At 50.8% G+C, this 25060-nt stretch overlaps 1 protein-coding gene across 7 annotated transcripts in view; it reads left to right on the forward strand.

Moving 5' to 3' along the window:
* CTBP2 (C-terminal binding protein 2) overlaps positions 1–25060 on the forward strand; it is a 168814-nt gene that overhangs the window by 107716 nt on the left and 36038 nt on the right. For 5 of the 7 annotated variants that reach the window (XM_070363537.1, XM_070363536.1, XM_070363539.1 and 2 more), the window contains one exon: positions 12697–12856. The exons of 1 other annotated variant lie outside the window; for it this stretch is intronic. In XM_070363537.1, the coding sequence (XP_070219638.1) occupies positions 12799–12856 (58 nt within the window). In that variant the 5' untranslated portion in view covers positions 12697–12798. Of the gene's footprint in view, positions 1–12696; positions 12857–13745; positions 13841–25060 lie in introns of those variants that run through there. One more of the 7 variants, XM_070363541.1, reaches the window with a different exon arrangement.

Consider the following 25060-nt stretch of genomic DNA (forward strand, 5'->3'; position numbering starts at 1 on the left):
CTTGTCTCCATAGCAAAGATGGAGTCTGTCCTGAGCAGAGAAGAGGGAAGGTCATCAACCTCTTAAGAAGGGTCTGAAAATCCTCCACGGTCCCCTGACAGCTCACGCCCCTTCCTCACTGTTCCCTGGGCACCTCTATGCCAGCAGCAGGGGGCCGTGCAGAGCGGCCACGTCCCTGGGGTTCTGGGTTTAGGCAGCCCTCGCAGGAGCCGGGTAGATCACACCGACCTGTCCCCGCCACCTTCTTGGGGATCCTGGGCAGCGGCTCGTCCTGTGCCGGCTCTTTGGCTCATCGTGTTGCTGGGCGTGAAGGGCGGCCCTGGCCAGCGCCTGCCAGTTGTGTCCTGGGGTGTGTGTGCATGTTCATAGAGTCAGAGATGACTTCCGTTCAGAGTTTCCCAGGAAGTTTGGAAGCGTGGAGATGTACGCACTGCCCTGATGGCATGTTAATGGAGGCAATTTGAGCCCCAGCGTTCACCCTGAGCTCCAAAGCAGAAACAGTGTCTCATCACTGTGTACAGAATACAGATCCCTCACAGAACCTGGCCCCAGACTGTTACCACCCAGACCCTGGTGTTCAAGGCACAGCCCAGTCATCTGCTTGCTAGCACCGCAAAGGGCCCTGCAGACCCTGGGCAGATTCCTGCCGAGTTGGAAACAAGGTCTGCCTGTGCTTGACCGAGGAGAAGGGACAGGGTGGTGGTGTGGGGCACCCTTCCCCCGCCCCTGGCACCCAGGCGGGCACGTCTACCTGCAGCTAATGCAGAGGACACAGAGCCAGGGTGTTCAGAAGAGACTGGATTTGGGGAGCAGAACGCAGCTGAAAGCAAAGTAAGGTTGCACCATTTGTGTCTCCCTTGGAAATGCTGGTGTGTCTTCCAGGAGGGAAGACAACCCTTGTCTTCTCAAGGGTTGTGGGAGTTTGTGCTGGGCCCACAGCCCCTCGGTCCCCCAGCCAGAGCCCGGTGCCCGGCAGAACAGCCCGGGGCACAGCCACAGGCATGTCAATATCGGTTGTGCGTTCAAACTCGTGGCTGGACGTGGTTTGCCACGGCACTCTGCAGTAAGGCCAGGACCTGTAGAGGCCGCCTCTTCACTGCAGCTGGGCTTCCCACCAAGTTGGTCCTGCGCTTCCTCAGCATCACTGGTACAATGTCCCAGACAGGTTTCAGGGGGCAGTCACCCCAATATCACCCCGAGGCGTGGTTCGCTAGGGCTACCATGACAAAGCGCTACCGCCGGGCCATTCAAGCAGCAGAAACGTATTGTCACACTGTTCGGGAGGCAGAGATCTGAGAGCAGGTGTCGGGCTTGGCTTCTGAGGACTGCAGCGTTGTTGCTCAGTCGCTCAGTCGTGTCCGACTCTTTGTGACCCCATCGACTGCAGCACGCCAGGCTCCTGTGTCCTTCACCATCTCCCTGAGCTTGCTCAAGCTCAAGTCCATTGAGTCAGTGATACCACCCAACCGTCTCATCCTCTGTTGTCCCCTTCTCCTCCTGCCTTCAATCTTTCCCAGCATCAGGGCCTTTTCCAATCGAGTTGGCTCTTTGCATCACGGGGCCAACGTATTGGAGCTTCAGTTTCAACTTCAGCCCTTGCAGTGAATAATCAGAGTACCCCATGTGGGCTGGGAAGGAGGCTCTATTCCAGGTCTCTCTTCTTGGTTTGTAAATGGCCGTCTTCATCCTGTGCCTCATGTGATTTTCTGTCCACATGTCTGTGTCCAGATTTCCCCTTTTAGAAGGATCCCTGCTCACCTTTGATTGTTGTTGTTCAATCCCTGAGTAAGTCACGTCTGACTCTTTGCAACCCCCTGGACTGCAGCTCGCCAGGCTTCCCTGTCCTTCACCATCTCCCAAAGTTTGCTCAGAATCTTGTCCATTGAGTCGGTGGTGCTGTCCATCACCTTGGATTAGGTGATGCCATCCTCTGATTAGGGCCTTAGTTTAACTTGATTATCTCCATAAAGACTATCTCCAAATAAAAAGCCACTGAGGAATTAAGGCTTAGGACTTCAACATAAATGGTGATACGTGCATAATTCAGTCCATGACAGGGTGGTGTGGCTGTGGGCAGTTAGTAGAAACTGTGTTAAGCCTTTGGGGGTCCATATACTCAGCCCACAGCTGAGCAGTCTGGGCTTATCAGGCAGGAGGCCCAGTGCAGCCAGGAGGGGGTACTCAGGAGCCTGCCTTCCCCCAGAAGATCATCTTCTCATCCCCATGGGTTGTCTGGTCCTGGGACATGAGCATGGCGTCCAGATGTCCAGCCCCTTGGAGCCCCCTTCCCCTGTCCTTGGGGTGGTGGGGACCCCAACGTGTAGAGCATCCACATACATTAGCCCAGCAGACTTTTAAATGGCCATCACCTTGTCAAGACTTCTTTGGTAGGATTTGATGTGAAATGAGGATCATTGGGTGTTAAGCACACTGTCAGCCATAATTGTATAAACAGGCGCCTCTTCTCACACACGCCCCATCCTTCCCCACCAGCCCAGTCCGCGAAGAACCAAACTGATCATGACAAGGATTCACACCTAGAAAATTCTTGGGGAGGGTGGAGCCTTGCGGCCACCTCCTCTCCCCAGTCCCGGCAACTGCTCAACACCAGGCGACACTTTAGCCACAGCCCAGAAGATGCGGAGCCTCACACAGGGCAGAAATGGCATCATTCACCCTCACAGCCGTGGAAGCCAGCCAGGAGTCCGTGGCGGGGGGAATTCAAGGAGACTGGTTAAGAATACCCTGAAATGAACAGCACAACAAAAACAGCTAGTTAGCAACTCCCTTCTTTTTTCTTAATTTGATCGGCTAAGATGGATTCATGCGACACACAGGTGACACCCGCTTCACCCCACCCCCAGCCTCTCGCTGCCTCTCCCCCTTTCGTCATGGACGAACAAAGCTGGCCCCCCCCCAACCCTTCCCACCCCCGGGGGCCGTTACACTCCCCGTCCTCCAGCTCAAAACCGCATGAAGCAAAACGAATAGCCCCAAGCTCTTCTATTTCATGTTGTTAAATAGTTATGTAGAAGATGAAGATTTTCCTTTCTGTGACTCAGGTTGAAAAGATAAGGTCTGGGAAGAACCTCTTTTCTAATGAAAAGACTCTCTGGGATTCGTCCTGTCTGATTTCCCTGCTAACGTTTCTAGAAAATGCTTGCTTCGGAACACGGTGTCGTGTGGGCTTCCCTGCGCCTCCCCAGCTGCAGCCCACTGCCTTTCCTGGTAGAGCAACATGACGATGGGGTTTGGATATTTGTAAAGATCTGGATGCAGAGTATCTGTCGTGATACAGAGTTCTTACTCTGATCCCAAGGCCTGAGTTGGCCTTCCTGCTTGTCTGCCTTTGTGCAAGCAGCTCATCCTTTGCAATAAAGGATGGGCTGGCCCCAGGCCTGTGGAGCGCTCCTGCCCTGGCCATACCCTTGAGTGATGACCTGGGACAGGATGAGCTGAGTTGCGTGGGAGTCAAGCCCAGGTCCCAAGAAGCGCTCCTCCCAACCTGCGTGCCTCAGTCTGGGCTGCGAGTGTGTTCAAAAGCCTTGCTTGGCTTTGGTTGTTGACTGGTGACCCTGTGATCCATCTGGCACTGAACTTGGGAAGGTGGGTCCCTACTCCTTCACTTTTAGAGTGAGCTCTGCTGTTTGTTTTTGAGATAATCTTTCCAGACACTTGGTTTCTGAACATGGACAAAGAATGCCAGCCAGCCATCCTTCACATGGATGATAACTTCATCTCTACTGGATCAGCTTGAACCCCCACCTCTCCTGTGAACCTGACCTGGGCCTCACCTGCTGGCCTCTCTCAGCCTCTCCTCTGGCATGAGGTAGCCCACGTGCCTCAGTTTTGTCCATCCTGAAGTGGGCTGTACAGAGTACTCTGCTCCACGAGGTCAGAGTGAATCCCACTTAATGTGGGTTTGGAACAAGCTGGGGACTGGGTTGCAGTGTCAGAGGCAGGGCGAGAAGAGGGCAGAGAGGCTCACGCAGGCAGGCTTCCTGGAGCCAACAGAATCCCCCGGGATCTCTGTGTGTGTAGTCCTTCCAAAGGTATCACTTGCCAAGTCAGGCCAAGACTAAGCCGTGTTGTCCAGTGGCATCTGTTGCTATGGCAACATTGGCTTTGAAGCAGTGGTGAGAAAGGATGCTGGTCCTACAGAGGTGTGGGGAGGGGGTGGGGTGTGTGTCCCCCTGCTTCACTGATGGACGACCCCAGCCCCTCCTTTGCTTCTCCAGCAGGAACCATTTGGGTGCCCTGCAGGTACAGAGAAGGGAGCTGATTGACTGCATCCATATGTCAGCTTTTTTAGAACGAGGTGATCAGCCTGGCAGGTAGAAGCCAGATCCATAAAGGTTGCCGCCTTTGGGGTGGATTCAGGGGCCCCGAGCGAAGGCCCCCACCTCCCAGCTGGTGCTTCTAGCCAAAATCAGTTCCTGAATAAGGTTGGGAAAATCCCCCCTTTTCCACCTTCCTTTCCAAATTACTGTCTAAGTCACGTGTCCCGAAGTCATCCCTGTTTCACAACAAAGGGATCCGGGGGTTGAGGACAGTGGAGCAGCCTCCAGCTAAGCGGGTGTGTGGAGTGCCCCAGGAGCTGTGGTTTGTAATGGAAACCCCGATGCGCTTTGCCCAGGCCCACCTCAATCCTCTCCTCTCCTTGTAAATTGTGTCTCTGATTTGTCTTCATCTTTCACCACCGTGGCTCCTTCCTCGTTGACGTATCAGTGTCTTTACATGAGAAGCACAGATAGAATGGCTTTGGGGTGGTCCATGGCCTTCCTTGGATCAGGACCCCCAAGCCCAGGACCTTGAGCCCCCCTGCTCTATGACCCACCTCTCTGGCTCCCGCAGCTCTAAAAGGGAAACCTTGGCTACCAGCCCAGGAGAGAGCGAGCTGGGGGCGAGGGGATTGATCTTTATGCCCTGTTCCTGTACCATGGCTGGTCGTTTTTCCTAAAGGCTAAACACCTGTTGCTCTAAGGGAGGTTGGAGGTCTCTTCTGTCCCTTTTGCATCCTGAGATTGAGGGGACGTGCAGCCCGTCATCCTGAAGCCATCTCAGACCTTCCCTTTTCGAGGTATCTGGTCTCATTTTCTCCAGATTCTCACAGAGTCCAAGTTAGATTGAAAGGAGCCAAGAGGAGTCCCGGCAAAGCAGCTCTGGCCTCTGCCGCCTCAGAAAGGCCCTGCAGGGTGTGCAGTGCCCTCTGCTGGCCGACGGGCCCCACTGCTGGGCGCCCGGCCTCCTCTGGGTGGGCCTGCTCCAGGAATGACCAGAACAGAAGGTTGGACCTCCTGGTGTTTCCATCGGCTTTGAGACCACAGACCTCCTCCCCATGTACATTGTTTCCAGGCTGCACAGTGTCACGAGCACGTGGGCTGGGACCTCACAAGGGCAGCAAAGCAGTTGTGTCCCCGATGGAAGCTGGACGCAGCGAAGCCAGTCTAGGTTCTAGGGCCTCCCAGTGGCAAGAAATCAAGAAGCAGATGTCTGCAAAATCTCCCATCAAGCTTTTTAAACATTTAAGATCTCATTGTTGCTATTTGATAACCAACAAATTGCTGTAAATGCAAGTGCAACTCATGAGAATAAAGCGAATACTCCAGAGTGGCCTTTCAAAGGTTAGATCTTCTTTACTTCCCACCTGGCATCCCAGCTGCCTTCCATAGTCTGTGTTTAAAGTCTAGCACGAGTTTCTCATATGACCTCCGTTAGCTGTCTCCAGGTGGCTCCTGCTTCGGTGCCCCCCGGGTCCAAGCCCCAGCAGACATCAGTTATCCATGCTTTTACTCCATACTGGACCACAGCAAGTGCACGTGGGCGCCCAGTCCTTTCATGGCCTGCAGGCATCACCTTCAGGTGATCTTCGGGGCACAGAGGGGCCACCCCAAAAGCCGCACCATGGCCAAGGCTCCTCTGAAGGCATTTCGTGAGACCTTTCCAAACTTTCTGACGTTCTGGCTTCTTCCTCTGTTCACTTTTACTCGCTCAGATATAAACTTGTTTCGATAATTTCTTGCATGTAATACGTGAAAAAGGATCAGTCCTCCAGTCAGGATGGGGCTTCCTCTGTCCACGGAGAAATTGAGGGTGCTCATCCCTTCACCCCGCTCAACTAGACTCTTCAGCGATCGATCAGAATTGCCAAAGGAGGAAGGGATCAGAAAGTTGGAACAGGAATATTCACTTGTGTGTCTTACGATTCCCCAGTCTCAACACAATGGAAATAAAAGGTGTCATTTGACACTTCCTAATCTGGGTGAAAGTTTGCTTATTTGCCTTTACCCTTTTAGTTTCATTTTATTTTTTAAAGAATTCTCTAGTATTAGAATGAGTAATATTTATTTTGAGCATATTTGTCCATTCAGGTGCTTTAAAAATGTGTGAAAATTCTTAACACAGAAGTGTCTCGTTTTCTTCACCAACACTTAATTTTCATCATGACATAAATAAAACAACCAATTAGGAAAATCATGAATTGTTTTTGCTCCAGTCCTCTGTTCTTGATGAAAGCTTTTTAGCAAGTGAAAATATTTAGAATTCTTGAGTTTTACGTTGAACACCAGGAGATAATCTTTTCTAAATCTAAACCAAGCAAAAGGATGCACTCAGAAATTATTTGCTGGCCAAGGAGGTCATCTCAGCGGAAGTGTGGTTTTCACATTGGCAGCCTCAAACCTCACAGGACGCACTGGCATTCCACCTGTTAAAAGAGTCGCTTTCTATGTTTCTCTGCTGTCACACGCTTGACATAGATCACAGACTCTTTGTTTTTCTCCTTCAAAGCCCCCGAAAATGGTTTGGTGGAGTTTAGATGGGGGTTGGGGGGATCATAGACCCACAATTCCTTAACCTCACATCCAAATTGTAAAAAGCTCTGAAAACTTAAATTCTTTGTAACCCATTCAGTGGCAGATTTTGACCTGGCCTGAATTGTTGAGTGTATATCCTTGTATATTCTATTAATCCAGGTGGGTAAGTGTGTTCCTGTGTCCTAGCGTAGAAATGTTACTGCCTGTTTCGGGGGTCCATGATAACACGGCAGAAGCACTGGATTGCCTATTTAAAATCCCATGTGAATTCTGAAACCTGCCTGGCCTCTAGTGTTGGAGAGGGTGGCGGCCCTGTGCTCACAGCTCTGGAGTCATCTGCACTTCTCTCTGGGACACTGGTGTTGCGTCAGCCCCAGGGGCTCAAGGGTGGGGCCTGTGGATCAGATGGAGGGCATGTGACAGGGTGTGACCTTGTCACCCTGGGGAAATACAAACCACCTTGGGCTTTCCCTAGTGGCTCAGACCTTAAAGCAGCCACCTGCAACGCGGGACACCCAGGTTCAATCCCTGAGTAGGGAAGATCCCCCGGAGAAGAGCATGGCAACCCACTCCAGCATTCTTGCCTGGAGAATCCCATGGACAGAGGAACCTGGCGGGCTAGCCACAGTCCAAGGAGTTGCAGAGAGTCAAACAGTGTGGGAGACTCCAGGAATCAGATGGAGCCTCGGTGTGTGTTGAAGGGTCTTGCTTGGTCACCCCTGGGGTGGGGGGTGGAGAGTCAGTGTCCCTGAGCACCTTTCAGTGCTGCTAGTGCACACGTTCCCCTCTTCCCTCAAAACCCAAATATGCCCCAAAGCTACTGAGTCATAATCAGGGAGCAGTGGTAGTTTTTGGATGTGGATAAGATTAACTTCAATAAACTCATTTCCCACAACTGATCTTCCCCCAAAGCTGCTTTTTCTTAAAGTGCAGTGGTTTTTTTTTTTTTAACATTTATTTATTAAATTTTTATTGGAGTATAGTTAATTTACAATGTTGTGTTAGTTTCAGATGTACAGCAAAGGGAATCAGTGGTTATATGTATACATATATCCACTCTTTTTTAGATTCTAGCCATAGATTATTTTGTTGAATAGTGCAGTTTTAATCATTTTTGTTATTAACTGGGGTGTTGTGTCCACCATTTGACCAAAGGCTACGCCAGTGTTTTTCCCACTGATCGCTCACTCCTGTCAGTTCAGTCGCTCAGTTGTGTCCGACTCTGCGACCCCATGGACTGCAGCACGCCAGGCCTCCCTGTCCATCACCAGCTCCCGGAGCTTGCTCAAACTCATGTGCGTCGAGTCAATGATGCCATCCAGCCATCTTGTCCTCTGTCGCCCCTTCTCCTGCCTTCCGTCTTTCCAGCGTCAGGGCCTTTTCCAGTGAGTCACCTCTCCTGTAGGAAGCTTCTTTTGTTCTATCTGGATTTTAACTGGTCCTTCAGGCATAGTTGACGATCACAACCCACATCCACCTCTTATGAGGATTCTTGCATGCTAAGTTGCTTCAGTCGTGTCCAACTCTTTGTGATTCTATGGACTTTAGCCCATTAGGCTCCTCTGTCCATGGGATTCTCCAGGCAAGAATACTGGAATGGGTTGCCATGCCCTCCTCCAGGGAATCTTCCCAACCTAGGGATCGAACCTGAGTCTCTTATTACTCCTGAATTGGCAGGCAGATTCTTTACCACTAGCACCACCTGGAGAGCCCCAAGGATTCTACCCAGCTTATCATCTGCTGTTGATGTTTGTTTGGCTTCTAAAGATTCTGGAAGAGGCTTTTTCCAGGGTAACCTGAAGCCCTTGGCTTTATTTGGTACAACGTGAAGAAGCAGAGGGTTTTTTGGTCATTGGTGTTGCCTTTGCCTGGATGGTCATGCACAAGTTAGTGAGATGACCCTATCCTTGTCGGCCTTGGTAAAGGAGACCCCAGGAGTGGTGTCATTGCTTTAGGGATCCCAGGCTCAGAAAGGCAAGAGACCTCAGGATCCAATGCTGCTGGGGCTGAAGGCATCTCTTCTACTTGGTCTGTCTTTATTAACATAAAGTTTACATAGATTTTCTTAAAAGAATCGAAGGCTACCATCACCGTTAACTGGTTTTAGAGGAATTTTCACTTTGAGAGACATCATTGAAGACATCGTTTATTTTCTGTAAACTCCTTCATCTGCCTAATCTTTAAGAAGACTTGAAACTGGAAAAAAGAAACTGAGGGGGTCTTAGAAACTTATTTGAGATGTTGAGAATGCCAATTAGTGATGGCTAGGTTTTGATCATTATAGTGATTCGGTCCTGACCAGCAGGGCTGCTTGTGGTTTAGTTAATCTGCCCAGATTTTAGTCCCAAAGTGGTGAGTGGGGAACCTTTCCTTTTCCTCAGTCTCAATTTTGGGGTGTTTTGCCTTTGTTTGTAAAGTGATGCCTTCCTTTCTTTTCTCCCTTTTGTTGACTCTCAGGTTTGTCTCCTTTGAAGCCTGCGTAGACACATCTCCCGGGCCTGTAGCTTTCTTCTAGTACCTCCAAGAATCTCCCAGGAGCTTTCTTTTCTTATTTAATCAATGTGTTTATCTATATTTTTGGGGGCTGCACACTGTGCTGACTCTGGAATCATAGTTCCCTGTCCAGGGATCGAGCCCCAGCCCTCAGCAGTAACGGTGGACCTCCAGGGAATCCCCCCAGGTAGCCTTCTCAGCAAGCATCTTTTTAAGTTCAATTCCTAAACCTTTCAGCGCCTGATCACACCCTTCATCTCAGGCTGAGACTCCCGGCAGATCTTTTCCCTTTGGCGGGGGGCGGCGGGGGGGAAGTGGGGTTGGGGGGGTGGGGGGGGAGGGGCGGAGGAGGGGGGCGGGGGAAGGCAGGGTTTTTTCCTGTAAGGCTTGTGGGCCCCTCCTACTTGAGAAAGGACCTGAGTTTCCTCTTGCCCTTTCTCAAGTTTCGCTGCGATTTATCTCCAGCCTCAGCAGGAGGCAGGTGATCTAGTGTGACGGCGGCCCATGTCCAAGTAGGCCTCTGTCTCGCAGAGAAAGTCCTGAGCTGTTCTTAGAGTCCTGCCCTTGGGCTCCAGTTGTTTTCCTGTGTGTTCTCATCTGATCCTCACAGCTTCTTTGCAGCACCATCCCTGTTGTGCAAACGTGGAGCTGGCTCGTTCACAGTCATTTTGCAAGCGGGTTCTAGAACTCTTCCCACCTATACCACCATGGTTCGAAGGTTTATCATTTCAAAGTGGGACAACGTAATACATCCTCCTCCTGGTTTTTCTTCCCTATGTGGACCTTTATCTGTTTGTAGTTAAATATTGACCAGATGGTGTCAATTGGTGATGGTACTAATAACCCCTGGGGCCCAGAGTTTGTGATGTACGCGTGGAGACTAGACTGCCGTACGGTAAGGGCAGAGGTTGGCTTGCGTCGCTCGGGGGCCCTGTCGAGGGAGCCCAGGACCGGTGTGCATGGCAGGGTGCTGGCATTCCTGCAGGGGACATCAGCTGGGGACCACTGCCTACAGCCCAGTTCTGAGCAGGGCCTGTTCCTGTCATGAGGAAGAGGGTTGTGCTCACTAAGTCCTCATAAATATCTCACTCCTTCGGAGGGTGAAGGGGGAAAATGTCATACTGCATACATCCTTGCTTCAAAAGAAATGCTGGGGGGAGGGGAGTCCTGGGGGGCGGGGGTAGAGGCTACCTGAAGCAGTGGTCACTGCCATAGTGTCCATCCTCCGCCTGGTGCCCTTATGACTGAATTCTCCATCAGCAGGGCCAGTCTGAGTCGTGAGAGGTACCAGACCTGGAGGGAACCCCATGGAAGGGCTGGTCCCCACCCCCACACCCCCCACCCCAAGCAAGACACAGAAGTCAGTTGCCCTTTTTAAAATTTTTTTAAATAATACTAAGACGCACACAATTTGTGTAAGCTGATGCCTGATCTTTCCTTTGATTGCATAATCGAGATTCTACTTATCAATTTTTCAGGAAGCCATCTAATTATACAAATTAAAATTCAAAGGAAAGCAAAAAGAATGATTATGCCTCACTCAGGGAATTGGAGGAGGAGGAGGAGGGTGTGAAACCTGTCCTGCCTCGGATGATAATGCTGTCATTTCTCATCTCCACGGCACTTCACAAATATTAACTAATTAATTCTCCCACCCCCGGGTGCTGTGGCTAACGTGGGGTCTGTCTCCGGAGCCAAGGAAGGAAGGGCCATCTCTTGATCAGACCCCAGGACCCACGCAGATGAAAATTGCCAGCTGCCGTCTGAGGGGCTCTCTCGGGCACAAACCCTTGGTCCAGAGTTCCTGCTCCTCCGTCCGTCCGTCTCAAGTTGGCCAGTAAGGAACCACCTTCCCCACTTGGCATGATTACCTTTCACAAAGCCCAGCAAAAGTGAAGCCACTTTTTTTTGACTTCATGGTATGCGGGACCTTAATGCCCTGACCAGGGATTGAACCCTTGCCCCCTGCATTGGAGGTATGGAGTCTTAACCACAGGACCACCAGCGGAGTCCCGAGGATTTTAGAAATCTGTCTGCTCCATCTCCGTTTACCCAGATCTTCCCAGCAATGCCCTGGCTTGCTTCAGGACCACCTTCATCTCCTTGCTTGTCCAACAGGGTCATTCCAGGCTGGGAAAGGATTTAGTATCTCTTGGATGTTGCCTTAATTATTTATGTGATTAGAAGTTGTGCTTTTTTTTTTTTTTTTCTTGTTCTTTTTTTAAAAATCACATAATTATTGCCATAAATCTTTAGGGTGCCTTTTCAGCCTCATTGCTGAGAAGTTAGCCATTAACTTCCAGGAAGTCACCTACCTTTTCATAGTCAGACCTGCATTTTCTGACCTTTGATAAAGTAACTCCCAGCATTCTGCATAATTGATGACCACCCATAACAATTCTCATTATTAACCCTGGAGCCTCCTGTTTGTCTCCTGCCCCCTCCTCATATGTTGGATAACTGGGGGTGGGGTGGGGTGTGTGTGTGTGTGTGGCAGTTGGTGGTGGTGTTAGGATAACCACAGCAATGAATCAGAAGCTCTAAGGCTTTGGAGGTTGCAGATGATGATTTATGGCCTCAACTGGCACGTTGGCTGAGCAGGGGATGAAGGTCAGGGCCTCCCCAAACAGGCAACCCTGACTTTTCTCCACAAAATGGGCAGTGGAATGCCTCGGGAGTGGCCCAAATACCCCAACCCAAATGGGAGACCCCTCCTCCTGTGCCTCACCTGCTTGAAACACCACGGGAGTGGGACAGGCACAGGCCGCAGACCCCAGCAGTGGCCCCCCTGGAAGCCAGCAAGGCTTTGGAAGGTGGAATTGGGCAAGCCTTGGTTAGGTGGGGCATCCATTCCTGCCCCCTCCTTGGGCGGTGGGGGAAGGGTTTGAAAGGTGCTGACCGGTGGCCAAAGGGCAGTTTTGGAAACCGCCTGGGGGATGGCAGTGGGAGAGCAGCCCCAGCTGGTGCCTGCGTCCCTCCAGACACTGGGGTGGGCTCCCAGGCAGTCCGGGCTGGTCCCTGCCTCTGTCCCGTTGCAGCTTCCAGAGGTTACAGAGCGACGCCACTGGCTGTCACTTGGTTTCTGGCACTGGAGGCCGAAGTATCCTGACCCAGGCTGGTCAGTGATTGGCGTTGGCCGTCAACAGCAAGAGCTGCAGATGGTGCTGCTGACCGCTTTCAGGAACTGATGACCTTTTGTCTTGTTCGCCCGCTTCCCTCGGAGGCAGGAGACTGTCCCAGGGACAGGGAGCAAACCCTGTCTCCAGCCTTGGAGAACAAGTCCCCCAGGGCAGGTCCCCTTGTTGCAAGTGGCAGCCAAGCCTGAATGACCGGTTGTCCTTGCCCCCAGGGTGTCCAGAGAGTAAGGCTTCTTTTCTCCTCGTTTCAGGGCGCGTAGTGGCGTAATGCCCGCAGACTCCTGCGAGGGCCCCTAAGTTCTTAGAGGACCGCTTTGCCTTTTGAATCAGAGAGGTGCAAAGTTCGATAAAGAATGGCCCTTGTGGATAAGCACAAAGTCAAGCGACAACGATTGGACAGAATTTGCGAAGGTAAGAGCCAGCGTGGTTGGCGGTTTTTAAACAGAGAACGTGCAGACCGGCCCTGGGCTCCTGGACCTGGTCTCCTAGCCAGGCTGCTGTCCCACCCCCACCGCAGTCCCAGGCGCCTGTCTGTGGTGTCCTTGGTGGTGACTGGCCTGCCCTTCAGGTAGGCTGAAGTGGGCCCCAGGGCAGAGGTGGTGCTAGGAGGGCAGCTGGGGGGTCTGTGGTCCCAGGATCATTTTGCAAGTGAAAGGAAACCTACTTTCTGAAGTTTCTGGACTTTCTCCACTTCAAACGGAAACAGTTGCCACCACAAATAGCTGGAGCCCGGCGTAGCCCCTCGTGATACGTTCATGTCCCTGGTTATCTTTGAAAATGTTCTGGGAGTTGTTCTGGTCATGAAAGGAAATTAAACAGAATTCAAATCTTACGGAAACAAGGGACAGAACTCTAAAATGTGGGTTAAGGACCATCCTCTCCTCGAGGGAGTGGTGAGAAGTCTAGGGAGTAGGCCTGGGCTGCGCGTGAAGTGTCCCTTGCCGGCCCGCGTCCACGCTGCCGGGCTGTGTGGTTTGGCATGGCGTGGGCACTGGTGACTTCGCTGCAGTGTTTCTCTCAGGGGCCGTGGAGCCCCTGGGCAGGGTGGGCTCAGCAGCCACGTGCCAGCTCACTAGTTGGCCGGCTGACTCGGGCCTGGGAATGTGCCTCCCACAAGCTGTCCGCGTGGAATCGCTTCTAGATGTGGCTCAAGCTGGTGGTGTGTTCTGCTCTGGGACTCTGCCCTGCGATGGCTCCCACCTAAAAGAACTGAAGAGCACCCACTGTCCCCCACATCCCTGGGTATAAGGAGGTGTGGAGAATTAGGGATATTTTTAGATATAATTTTTCAAACCTACAGAAAGAAGGATCCAGTGCAATGGACATTGATAACTCCCTTCAGCTATATTCACCAGCCGGTAACATTCGTTATTGCTTGCTTCCTTATATGCCGAGGTACGTAGATAGAGATGCGTGTGTGTGTGTGTGTGTGAGAGAGAGTATGAATGAATGGAGGATGGATGGATGGACTTTTCCAGAACTATCTGAAAGACAGTTGCAGATGCACCCGTTTATTCTTAAGTACCTTTGGCGGCAGGTACGATAGTCTCCTTTCCTACATAAACACACCACCACCATCACCCCCAGGGAGCTGGGGCTCATTGCACGCTTATCTGACCTAGCTGGCGTGGTCGTGGCTCCCGCACGCCTCTGTTTTCGCTGGCTCGTTTGCCTCTGCAGAAATCAGTCAAGGAGCATAAATGTGGCATTTAGTTGTCATATCTCTTTGGTCTCCTTAGTCAAAAATAATTCCCTGGCCTTTGACTTTCAGAAACATTGACATCATTGCAGAACCCAAGCCAGTAGGTTTATGCAATGTCTCACCATCTCGGTTCACCTGATTGTTCGGGGGGTTTAAGGTTTTAATTCCGTCCTTCGTTTTTGGTACCTAGTCCCCATTCCAGAAAGCCCCGGTGGACCGGCTTTCTAAGGTTGGTTATCAGGAATGTCTACTGGCTGATTGCACCCTGAGCCCAGTGCTTATCTCGGGATGCCGCATCGGAGACCAGAATGTGGTCTCCGCCAGTGGCCTTTCCTTTCTGTGCTCAGGGCAGCCGGTGGCAGCAAAAAAACCACTGAAGTTTCCTTCAAACCCTGTTTCTCAGTCATAGTTCACCAGTCCCCAGCCTTCCCTTTTTTTATAACAAATTCCAGCATCTCCTTTATTCGTGAGCAGTGTTCCTGAGACAGTGCGGTCTTTCCGTGTGACTCTTTGCGACCCCCTGGACTGCAGCACGCGAGGAGACAGTTGCCATGGTTTGTTTTAATTTTTCACTGTCCTCTGTCAAGGTAGATGCTTGACGTGAAGTGACCCAGGTGTAATTTATAATCCATGATCCCACGCATTCATTTGGTGTCTCATGAAGTATAAGAGCTGTTTCAAGATGCTTCCTTGGTGCTCCTTGCATTTATAAGCTGTTGCAGCGCCTTTAAAGGTCAGGGACTGGGGGTCCCCATTTCCCAGGTGCTGCCGGCGAGGTACAGGGCAAGTCGGTGAGCAGCTCGGGTACCCAGGCCGTCTGCTGTTCTGCATTTGGCCTTGGCCTCTGATCAGCCCCGGGGATTCTGTCATTTCTTCCTCCTGACAGTCTCACATATCTCCCTCCCTGGCTTTGGATTCTCACCAGGCTCCGTTCTGGAAACCCGAACTAACCATTCAAGAATGTTCTCCTTGCAAGTCCAGCAACCCCAGCAGATGATTCTCTCCTTCCCACTGCCCCCAACCTACCACCGAGGACTTCCAGTATCTCTCATTGTTTTATGATTTAAAGCATGAAGCTGCCCTCCTCTGCTCTGGGCTTGTAGGATCGTTGTTTTCTTACTTCGTCTCTGGGAACACACACTCCTTCCAATTCTTCCCTCCAACCTGCTGCCAATCCCAAGCCAGACAAGCCTTCAGATGGCCTCAAGGGTCCCTCCAGCCCTCCACCTTCCGCAGTGAACCCCTTTTCTCCAGCCGAGCCCAACTGGTGCAGCAAATCACGCCTGCAAACATACTTCTCCCACATCTCTCTCTTCCTCCCAGAGCCCAGTCCATTTCTCCCTGAAACCTTTCGCACCGAACCTTGGGGTCTCTTCCTCCTGAGCCACAGTCGCTTTGAGACCTAGTCTGTCCATCTTCAGGCACCCAGAATCCGCACCTTTGCACCTCAAAGAGGATGTTCCTGCTCGAGATTAAGCAAAGTACAGAGTACAGCTTTGCGTCTCACCACCCAAAGTCTCGGGTTCATGTCAGTTCAGTCTCTCAGTCGTGTCCAACTCTTTGCGACCCTACAGACTGCAGCACGCCAGGCCTTCCTGTCCATCACCAACTCAGACGCATGTCCATTGAGTCGGTGATGCCATCCAACCATCTCATCCTCTGTCATCCCCTTCTCCCGTCTTGGGGGCTCCATCAAAATCCATTAGAGAATAATAGTCTTTCAAGCTGACTTAAAAGCCAGGTTTTCTTTTTTTTTTTTTTTTTTCCAAAAAGCTATTCTTCTGTTTTGATGCTTGTCATTTATTCTCTGCTCTTTCTCGATGCCCACTCTGTGCTGTTGTATAACGATTGCATGGAGCAGGGTCTGTGAACAGACTTGACCAGACTGCGGTGCTCTCTTTCTGGTGTGTGTATAGGTCTGGATTTTCCTTTCTGTTTAGTTTGCTGGCTTAATTGACACATAGTGTTTGTGAATTGCACCATTCAGAGTGTTTTAGGACCTAATGGCATCATGGCAGAGCTAGTGTGATTTGCCCCAAGTATTTGTTGGCCAGAGAAGAGAGCTTGCCATTCCTTACTATGGCGGAAGTAACCCAGAAGAGCACTTTCTGGGGCCCTGGGTTTATAGAACTGTAATATACCACAATGGCCTTGCTGATGACTTTTTGTTAGAACATCTTATTGTGGGTTATGGTACAATAAATCACTAAACACCATCCTTTCCTGTGACTGTTGAAAATGTAATTCGGAGAAAAGTAGATATTTCATTTTACTTCATTTTGTTTGAATGTCTTATACATGTGGAAAAATGGTCCTGAGGATTATATCAGCTGAGCTAAGTCCCCTTCATTACATAATTCAGGAGAAGACTTCTCCTTTCCTCTACAGGACAAAAAGAAATGTTAGAGACCTCCTATTAAATAAACAATCAAATTCAACATTCCTTACCTCTGAGTTAGCTTCCCTGGTGGCTCAATTGGTAAAGAATCTGCCTGCAATGCAGGAGACCCAGGATCGATCCCTGGGTCGGGAAGATCCCCTGGAGAAGGGAATGGCAACCCACTCCAGTATTCTTGCCTGGAGAACTCCATCAACAGAGGAGCCTGGTGAGCTACAGTCCACAGGGTCACAAAAGTCAGACATGACTTACTAACTCTTCTGCTTCACCTCTGGGATGAAAACAGGGAATAAAAGGCAGTGAGGAAGATGGACGGGTTGGTTGGGTGGATGTGGAGAAGGAGACAAAGGTCATCGGGTGTCTGCTGAACACATAGTTATACATCTTGGAAATCTTTATCTAGATCAGTCTTGTCCCTGAGGAGCACAGGAAAAGTCAGAGAGAGAATACTATAGGGATGAAGTGGGGAAAACTGTTTCATCTGTGTCATTCTCTTCTTAATTGGATGAGCTTGCTGTTCGGAAAGCACGTCTCCGTGGACCGTTCCCCCAGGGACGCTCATTCATGGTCCCAGAGTGTTCAAGGAGCAAAAATACTGTCTAAGAGCTGCTCGGTCTTCGAGGTGGCAGGAGCAGTGAGGGCGTCTGGGCCGGGTGAGAGCCTCCAGCAGGGAGGACTGGGAGCATCTCGTTGCCTGGCTCATGCCCTTTGGGGCCCACAGACCAGAAGGAGTGACCTGTATTTCCCCACAGGAAAAGCCTCATCTGTAGACTCGGACCAGAGTCACTTTATTTTCCATTTGTATGCTTTTTGTTTGACCTGTCTTAAAGCATAGTAGAATCATTGTTTTGTTTTATGAAGCACTTGGAGGTACCTTATCAAGAAGCCACGTCAACACTGGCCACATATGTTGGTCTACAATCATTTCTAATAAATACCTTTAAATAGCCCCAAAATGTAGACCTTAAATGGTATTCATAATGTTGCTATACATTATAATTATATGTTTGGATCAGGCAATTATGTACATTTCCAGTAATTATGTGATTAGTGATAATTACATTAGGTATGTAAATATACAATAGTCAACCAGACATGACTTAAAACTCTAGTATACATGAATAGGATGAAGCAACATGGTATTGAGGTAAAAGATCAGAAAAGGAAGGGGGAGAATGGTCAAGTTGCAGCTTCATAGACTTAGTTTGCGAAGGATAAATGTCCACAAGATAAATGGTTCAAAGAGAAGTTTGGAACAGCGGCCCCTGCCCTGGGATGCCCGCTGTCACTTAGAGATTGGGTTTGTAGAGCTGCCCACACTCAGGCCCCCACTTACTGCAGATGAAAGCCGGGTTCAGCATTGTAATCATTTCTCAGACGTCGCTCATCTATGAAATACAGACTCAAGCTACTCTCTGCGTTGGTTGATTTGCCGGTGGACTCTCATCGGGCTTGGCAGACATTTTTTTTAAACTTCCCACATTTCTAAAAGCAGCGTGTTAAGGCTGCTTCCATTTTGGGGTTTGGGGTGTGGGGACTTTAGTCCATGGCCAGGTGTGGCTCTTTATCAGCATCTGGGTATTGTCTTGTGGCCGCTGCTCTGCCTCTCACCCCTACCACAGTGGGTCATGCTCCCCCCCGAGGTGGGCAGCACCTGTCTCTGGTATTTGGGGTCACACCTCCTAGGCATGAGCCGCCTGCCTCGCCTTCCCAGCCTGCTTCGCCCTGGGTGTGTTTCATCTTGGTCAGTGGCACCTTTGAGGGAAGAGTGTCTGCTCCAGGCCCAGTGAACTCCTCGCAGGAACCAGGGCTCCGACACGCTGGGCCAGGCCTCCTTGTTCAGAGCAGGCCTGAGGACAGTAGGGTCTCCTGGCTTTGCAGAGCTGGAGGCCCGCAGATTGGGGGGCATCATGTCCCACACAGCTCAACCTGATCACCAGTGTCTGGGGCGACCCTGCTGCCAGCACCCCAAGATACAGGGCTTTGCTGCCTGCTTCCCACCCTCTGATTCCTTTTACAAATGACACGTGTGGGTGGAGTAAGACTTCCTCCCAAGAGATACTTGGGAGTAAGTCCCAACTGACTTACACTCATTGCATCGAACCATGACTTATTTGATGAGCGTCCTGGACCTTGGTTGACTCCCTGGCTCTAGAGCACAAGCGGGCTCTCGGTCTCCCTAGAGGCTTTCTGAGATGCTGGTGCTCCTTCAGGTCTGGGCTGGAACCTGGCTCGGGGGTGGCGGCAGTGGGGCTGTGCAGTGGCCTGGAGAGCCTTCTGGATGTGGCCATGCGCCTGCTCACCACCGGCTCCATGCTGCCTGTGCTCCTTGTACGGACATCAGAAGGGCTGTAACATCCACCAGCCTGCCTCCTGCGTTCTGGTTGGAGAGATGTATGTGTCTGGAGGGGGCTTCCCTGGAGACTCGATGGTAAAGAATCCGCCTGGAAACAGGAGAGGCAGGTTCAATCCCTGGGTCAGGAAGATTCCCTGGAGGAGGAGATGGCAACCCACTCGGGTATTGTTGCCTGGAGCATCCATGGACAGAGGAGCCTGACGGGCTGGGGTCGCAAAAGAGTCGGATGTGAGTTAGCGATTAAATGACAGCAGTGTGCCTAGAGGGTGCCCCTTCCTGTTCGTACCCTGGAACGAGTGAAACACGTATGTTGGCAGTCGGTCCTTTCTTGTCTGCAGAAGGTTCTTTATGGTTCTTTATGGCTCTTACCTTACAGCCAGGGCCCGTGTGAGCACAGCTGGGACAGCTGGGTCCCTGCCGGCAGGCTCAGATACTACAAGTGGCTGTCTTCCTCTGCCGTCTTCACTCAGTGCCCACTGTGCCTGGGTCCTTGCAAGTGAGGGACTGTGCTTGCTTTAGCCTGGACCTGGGCTCGGAGAGCAAAGACTGTTGCCACAAAGTCTTGTTTCTTGTGCAGAGTCCTGTTCTTCGGGTTCGTTTTTACGTGTGTGTCCAGCCAGCAAGCATGTGATGAAGGGAAGGAAGGGCATGTCAGGAGGGAGAGGGCACCGTCACCTTCATGAGGAAACCAGGAGATGTCTCCGGTTTCTAGGGGATTGCAGATGGATGCAGTCGTGGGTGAGGTGTTTTCACCTCGAGAGCTGGCAGGTTTCTTTGGACTGGGGACATGTGACATTGGGGGAATTGAGGACGCTTGTTGGAGGTGGGTTATTTGAGCTGGAGCCAGGCAGGTGGAGAGGATTTGGGGATGATCAACTAAGGTGGTGTGAACCTATTCCTGATAAAAACCAATGAGGAGACGTAACACGGGAGTGTGTCGGGGTGAGGGTCGCCGTGTCGAGATGCATGGGGGATTCAGTGTCCTGAGACGCTGCGATTTTGCAGGAAGAGCTGTTCCTGCAGGATTTTATGGAGAGGAAGGAGGCTGAGTTCTCCGAGCACCTACCGACCTTGTGTCAGGGATCCAGCCAGGTCTTTCTGAGTAGATTCTGTCCCGTGCTTTTCGCAGGCCCTGCATCCGAGGTGTGGTCCCAGCTCATATTTCCTGCTTCACCAGCACAGCCAAAACATGCCATAAAACAGACTTTTAAATCCCATAACCTGTGGGAGTCAAGTGTAACTTTTGTAACACGGCTCTCATTAAGCTGTACAATCATCTAGTCTAGAAATCGAGTCAGGAGCCATGCCCAAGCCTCCGTTTTCATTTAAATGGCTAAATTGTAAGTTCCAGGCGACCTGGGGCTGTTCAGCAGGCAGCTGATTTGGTTGCAAGGCTCCACCTCGGGTCCTGGGTTTTCTCTGGAGAGTTGTGCTGATGACTGAAAGCCTCCTGCTCCGGTTGGGAGGCAGGAGCCTAGAGCCTGCATCCAGGGGCCTCTGGGGCTGCGTCCATCGTGGGATGTGTGTCCATCGTGGGAAGACCGAGATGTCTGGTCGGTTCTGCTCATTTTGACTCTGTACTTTGTCACTTCGACGAAGACAGTCGTAAAGCCCTGCCAGACCCTGTTTGCTGTTTTTCTAGTGTAAGTGGGGTTTATTTCCCCCTCTCTGATTTAGATTAGCCAAGTAAGTTGCTTTGGTAGGGGATACTATGGAGACAGAAAGAAAAAAAAAGAAAAACTTTTTTAAAGACAGAAAGCTGTTTTTAAACATGTTAAACAAGCAACAACCCAACACAGCCTGTACACATTTAAAAGTAGGAAGTGGGATGTCACGGGCCTATTTTTGGCCATCACTGCCGGAAATGAGTGTGACCCACTAACCCCTGCAGAGCCCGTGGGAGGCAAGGGGGCGAGGGCAATGCTGTGGCCTCTTTCTGGCCAGCAGCAGGCGCAGGGAAGCATCTCCAGGGATTTCTGATTTCCACCTTGGCTTTCAGAGCTGCCTTAGGCTCCTGGCCCCAAGGACTGGAGAACCAGGAGATGGGGGGAAAAGTCGCTCAGTTGTGTCCAACTCTTTGCAACCCCATGGACTGTAGCCCGCCAGGCTCCTCTGTCCATGGGATTCCCCAGACAAGAATATGGGAATGGGTTGCCATTTCCTCCTCCAGGGAAATCCTCCCTACCCAGGAATGGAAACCTGGGTCTCTGGCATTGCCATTGACCATCTGAGCCACCAGGGAAGTCCCCGGAGATGGAAAGCCCCAGCACAGGGAGGAAGGCCAGCCAAAGTGACCGATGCTTCAGAGTCTGCTCCTGAGAAAGGAGTGGGCATCCCTTGACGCCAGTTTGGCACAAACAGCACAGCTGTCGGGGGGACTGCTCAACCCAGCGACCTTCATGCAAATCCAGTCTTTAGATTCACAAAGTCCACCATATACTTGATTTTTTATTTTTTAAAGGCATGAAGGGACTTCACTGGTGGCCCAGTAGTTAAGAATCCACCTTGCAATGTACGGCATGTGGTTCGATCCCTGGTCGGGGAACCAAGTAAGATCCCACATGTCGAGGGACACCTAACTTAGTCCCGGCACCACAACTAGAGAAGCGGGCATGCCACAGTGAAAGATCCCGCATGATGCAACTGAGACTGACACAGCCAATAGATAAACAAATTTTTTAAAAAAAAGTGAGGACTAGACCCAGAGCAGTACTTCTACTTCCCATTCTTTTCAAGGAGTTTCCCAAGTCACTGTTGATGACAGCATAAAACGCATGTCCGAGGACTGCTCCGTGGAAGGCATCGCTGGCCGTCCCTCTGCTTGTCTGCCTCAGTTTTTTCCCTGCTCTTCTGGCACTGTCTAAATCATCCCAGTTTTCAGGTCTCTACAGTTTTCAGCTGATGCCTTATGTTGCACAGGGAATTGAAGACTTGGCTTTGGGATGTCGCGTGTAACGCTGAGGTCCCCATTCAGATGATGCTACAGGGTCAGCTTTATCTTGGGTTTGTTTTGTCTGCGAGAGGATTTGGCTTGCCTGTTTCTTCTCACTTCTCTGAAGATGGCTTTTTCCTTTATGCAGTTTTCTGTAGTGAGAGACTCTTGCAGGATTACAAATGAAGTCTGAAAGACTCAGTAATCTTTCAGAAATTGGTCCCATCTCACTTTATTTAGTTAACATGAGATTTTTTTTAATTTTTTTTTTCCAGGAAAACCCTCCCTTTTCTAAAGACTGCAGTGAGTTTTGTTTTTTATTAATCTGCCAGGGTGTTCAGAAAAGTCCAAATTCAGTTACAGGTGTTTTTACCTAACACAGGAAAACATCTGTCATAATATTTGGCAGGTTGCAGAGCTGAGACTGCGTGAGTTTGGGTGGCTTCCAAGCAGAATGGGTCAGAAATTGATGGAAACAAATGGGCTTCCTCATTCTGGGGCCTAGCGTGAAGCCTCCCTGAAGCTCTCCTGCCCACTGCTGACCTGCTCCTGGCATTACTCCTTTGCACCTGATAAACCAGGGCTGTGGGGCATGTGTGGTCCTGGGTCGTCCTGCTGAAGTAGAGGACTCAGCCGAAGACCAGTTAGTTATTTGTAAGTTGGGTGAGTTACCGCCAGCTACCCCACTGCAAAAAGATTTGGCACGACTTCCACAGCTCATCTATGTCTCTGAAGGGAGCGTCTGCACCACAAGTGGAGTTTTGCAGCATCAACACCACATTCGTGTTAAGTTTTTCTTTATGACAGGAAGGAAGGGAAAGCAAACACTGAGATGGCATAATACTGATGGGTGCGGTCCGTTAGCTAGGCTGGGGGCCCTGGCTCTGACAGGGGCCCACTGCACCTGTTTCAAGGAGCTGGAGCAGTCATCTGTTTAGGAATTACTGTCGGATACTCAAGTGGCTGACTTTTATAAGTAACATATGTTATATTGGGGGTTTGGGGAAACCTTAAGAAAACAACAGGATTAGTTTGTTAAAGAGGTTCCCCTTTTGCCGTTTTCACAGGGCTGTTAGTTTCCCCAGGTCGACACAGGGAATTCCAGAAAGCAGAGCGTTGGCTTTTGGAGTTGGACCTGGCTCCTGTGCATCTGGGTACCCAACTTCTCCATCCCCACATCTTGGGGTTGGGTGAGACAGCCAGAGCAAGGCCTGGTACGGACATTGAACACATGTTGAGGCCCCTGTAATGAGGAACCTGGAAGGAAAACAGGATGTCAAAGATGCCCTGTTTATGGTTACCCTGAAGGGTCAGGCAGGGCCATTGCAGCCCTTCCCACCCAGCCAGCCAGTGTTCTCTGACCAGTGATGGAAGGGTGGAGGTGGCAGGGGCGGCAGTGGCAATGGGGCGGAACCCCTGCCGGGAGGCCACAAAGGCCCCTCTTGGCCAAAAGAGCCAAGATTGGGAGAAGGGGGTGACAGGTTTGGGTGGGCTGGGGCTGCCCAGGGTCATCAGGTTAGCGTCCTTTCCGGGGTGAGGACGTGTCCTGTTCGATACAGCAGGCCGGTTTTCGCACAGTCCCGTCTCCTTGCGGTCCTTCTCACCATGAGACCGCCCCATCTTTCCCTGCCCTCTCCTTTCCGGAGGGGAGGGAGTTCCGAAGAAGAGACCTGCGGAAATCGGGCTCGCCTACCCAGCAGAGCTGGGAAACGACCTGCTGCAACCAGATAGTGCTGTTTCGGTTCAGTTTGGGGCTCCAGCGTTTTCCTGTCCTTTTTGATGTATCTTCGTAGTGAACACATCCTCAGGCTGTTGGCGAGATGTGTAAATATTGTCTTGTGTGTGGCCAGGCCTGTTGTCTCTGTGTCCCCTGCCCAGGCCTTTGAGCCCATGACGGTGAGTGTGCCAGAAGAGAAATTAGAGAAATTGGCGCCAGCAGGCTGCTTTCATAGATGGAAACCCAGCGTTTTGCAGTGTGGCTTTTTCATTTTTTTTTCCCTCACTGTCATGCATCCTAGGAGGTGGAGGGGATTGGGGGAGGATCAGAGTCGCTTTGCCATCTGCCAGGGCTTTTTCCCAGTTAACTTGAGGCCTTATTGGCATTTTGGGGTCAGAAGTGGTGTTTAAGTCACAGCCTGGGATCCCGGGGCTGTGCCCCCAGGCAGTGCTTTTGGCTCAGTTCCTCTCTAGTCAGTCAGGCTTTTCCCAGAGCTTTGGCTTTGGGGGACCAAGCCCTCTTTGGGGAGTCATGTTGGTTTCAACAGAGCTTGTCCCAAAGTTTAATATGTACTGACCAGGCCGAGGGGGCGCTGCCCTGTGTTTCCCTGTGCCTCCAGGTTCTCCACAGGGATTTGCACTCGCTTTCCTTCTCACTCTTAAGTTTTCAGTATTTCTCATTAAAAAAAAAAAAAAAATTTTTTTTTTAACTGGTAATTCTCTTTAGAGATTCTAATGGAATTTTCGGTTAAGGGACATGTGGGTGAAGACGAAACATTCTGAAGTTTAATGGCTGCAAATATGTATATTGTCTCGTTTTTAAATGTTCTGACTATACACAGCCCTTGTAAGCTTGGGATTCCCAGCTTTCGGTTTCGCTGTGAATTCTGTGTCTTGGAAGCTACAGTTGGAGGACCCCAGTCCCGTCTGGTGGCGCTTCCCAGGGCCCTGTTTGTACGTTTGAGGAAATGTTTTAATGCTCCTCTGTGGGGCTTTCCTGCATGCAGATAACTGCCGTCCTCTGCGTTACTGCACCTAATGTCCCTGGTGGGCTCTGTAAAATCTTAATCCATGGGAATATGGGAGATGATCCACGAGATCTGAGCCAGGCCAAGCCTGCTAAAATTAATGCGTCCCTTGCAAACAGATTTAAAAGCAAACATGCCTCAGATGCAGCCTCCTCCCTCCCGGCTGTGCTTCATAACATTGGGGTTTAGTCGCTGACCTCTGTTGCCCTCTTAAAATGCTCAATTCTAGGCTACACACACGGGCTGTATTTCTGTTGCCGTGGTTTTTCCAGGCGGTATGAAAGGGTCTGTGTTGTGTGATAATACGGGAAAGAATCCGTTTGGGCTTGAGCAATGTTAATAACTCGTTTGATTTGTAACCAGAGTCATCTCGGAGCCAGATTTCAATATTGGCAAAGCGTCAGGAGGCAGACCTGGCCCATCTCTCGGGCACCTCCTGCTCTAGAACTATGCGTGAGGCTTTTTCTTTCTTATCCCGCCTGC

The sequence above is a fragment of the Bos mutus genome, chromosome 26, assembly GCF_027580195.1.
Source record: "Bos mutus isolate GX-2022 chromosome 26, NWIPB_WYAK_1.1, whole genome shotgun sequence".
NCBI classification, from domain to species: Eukaryota; Metazoa; Chordata; class Mammalia; order Artiodactyla; family Bovidae; genus Bos; species Bos mutus.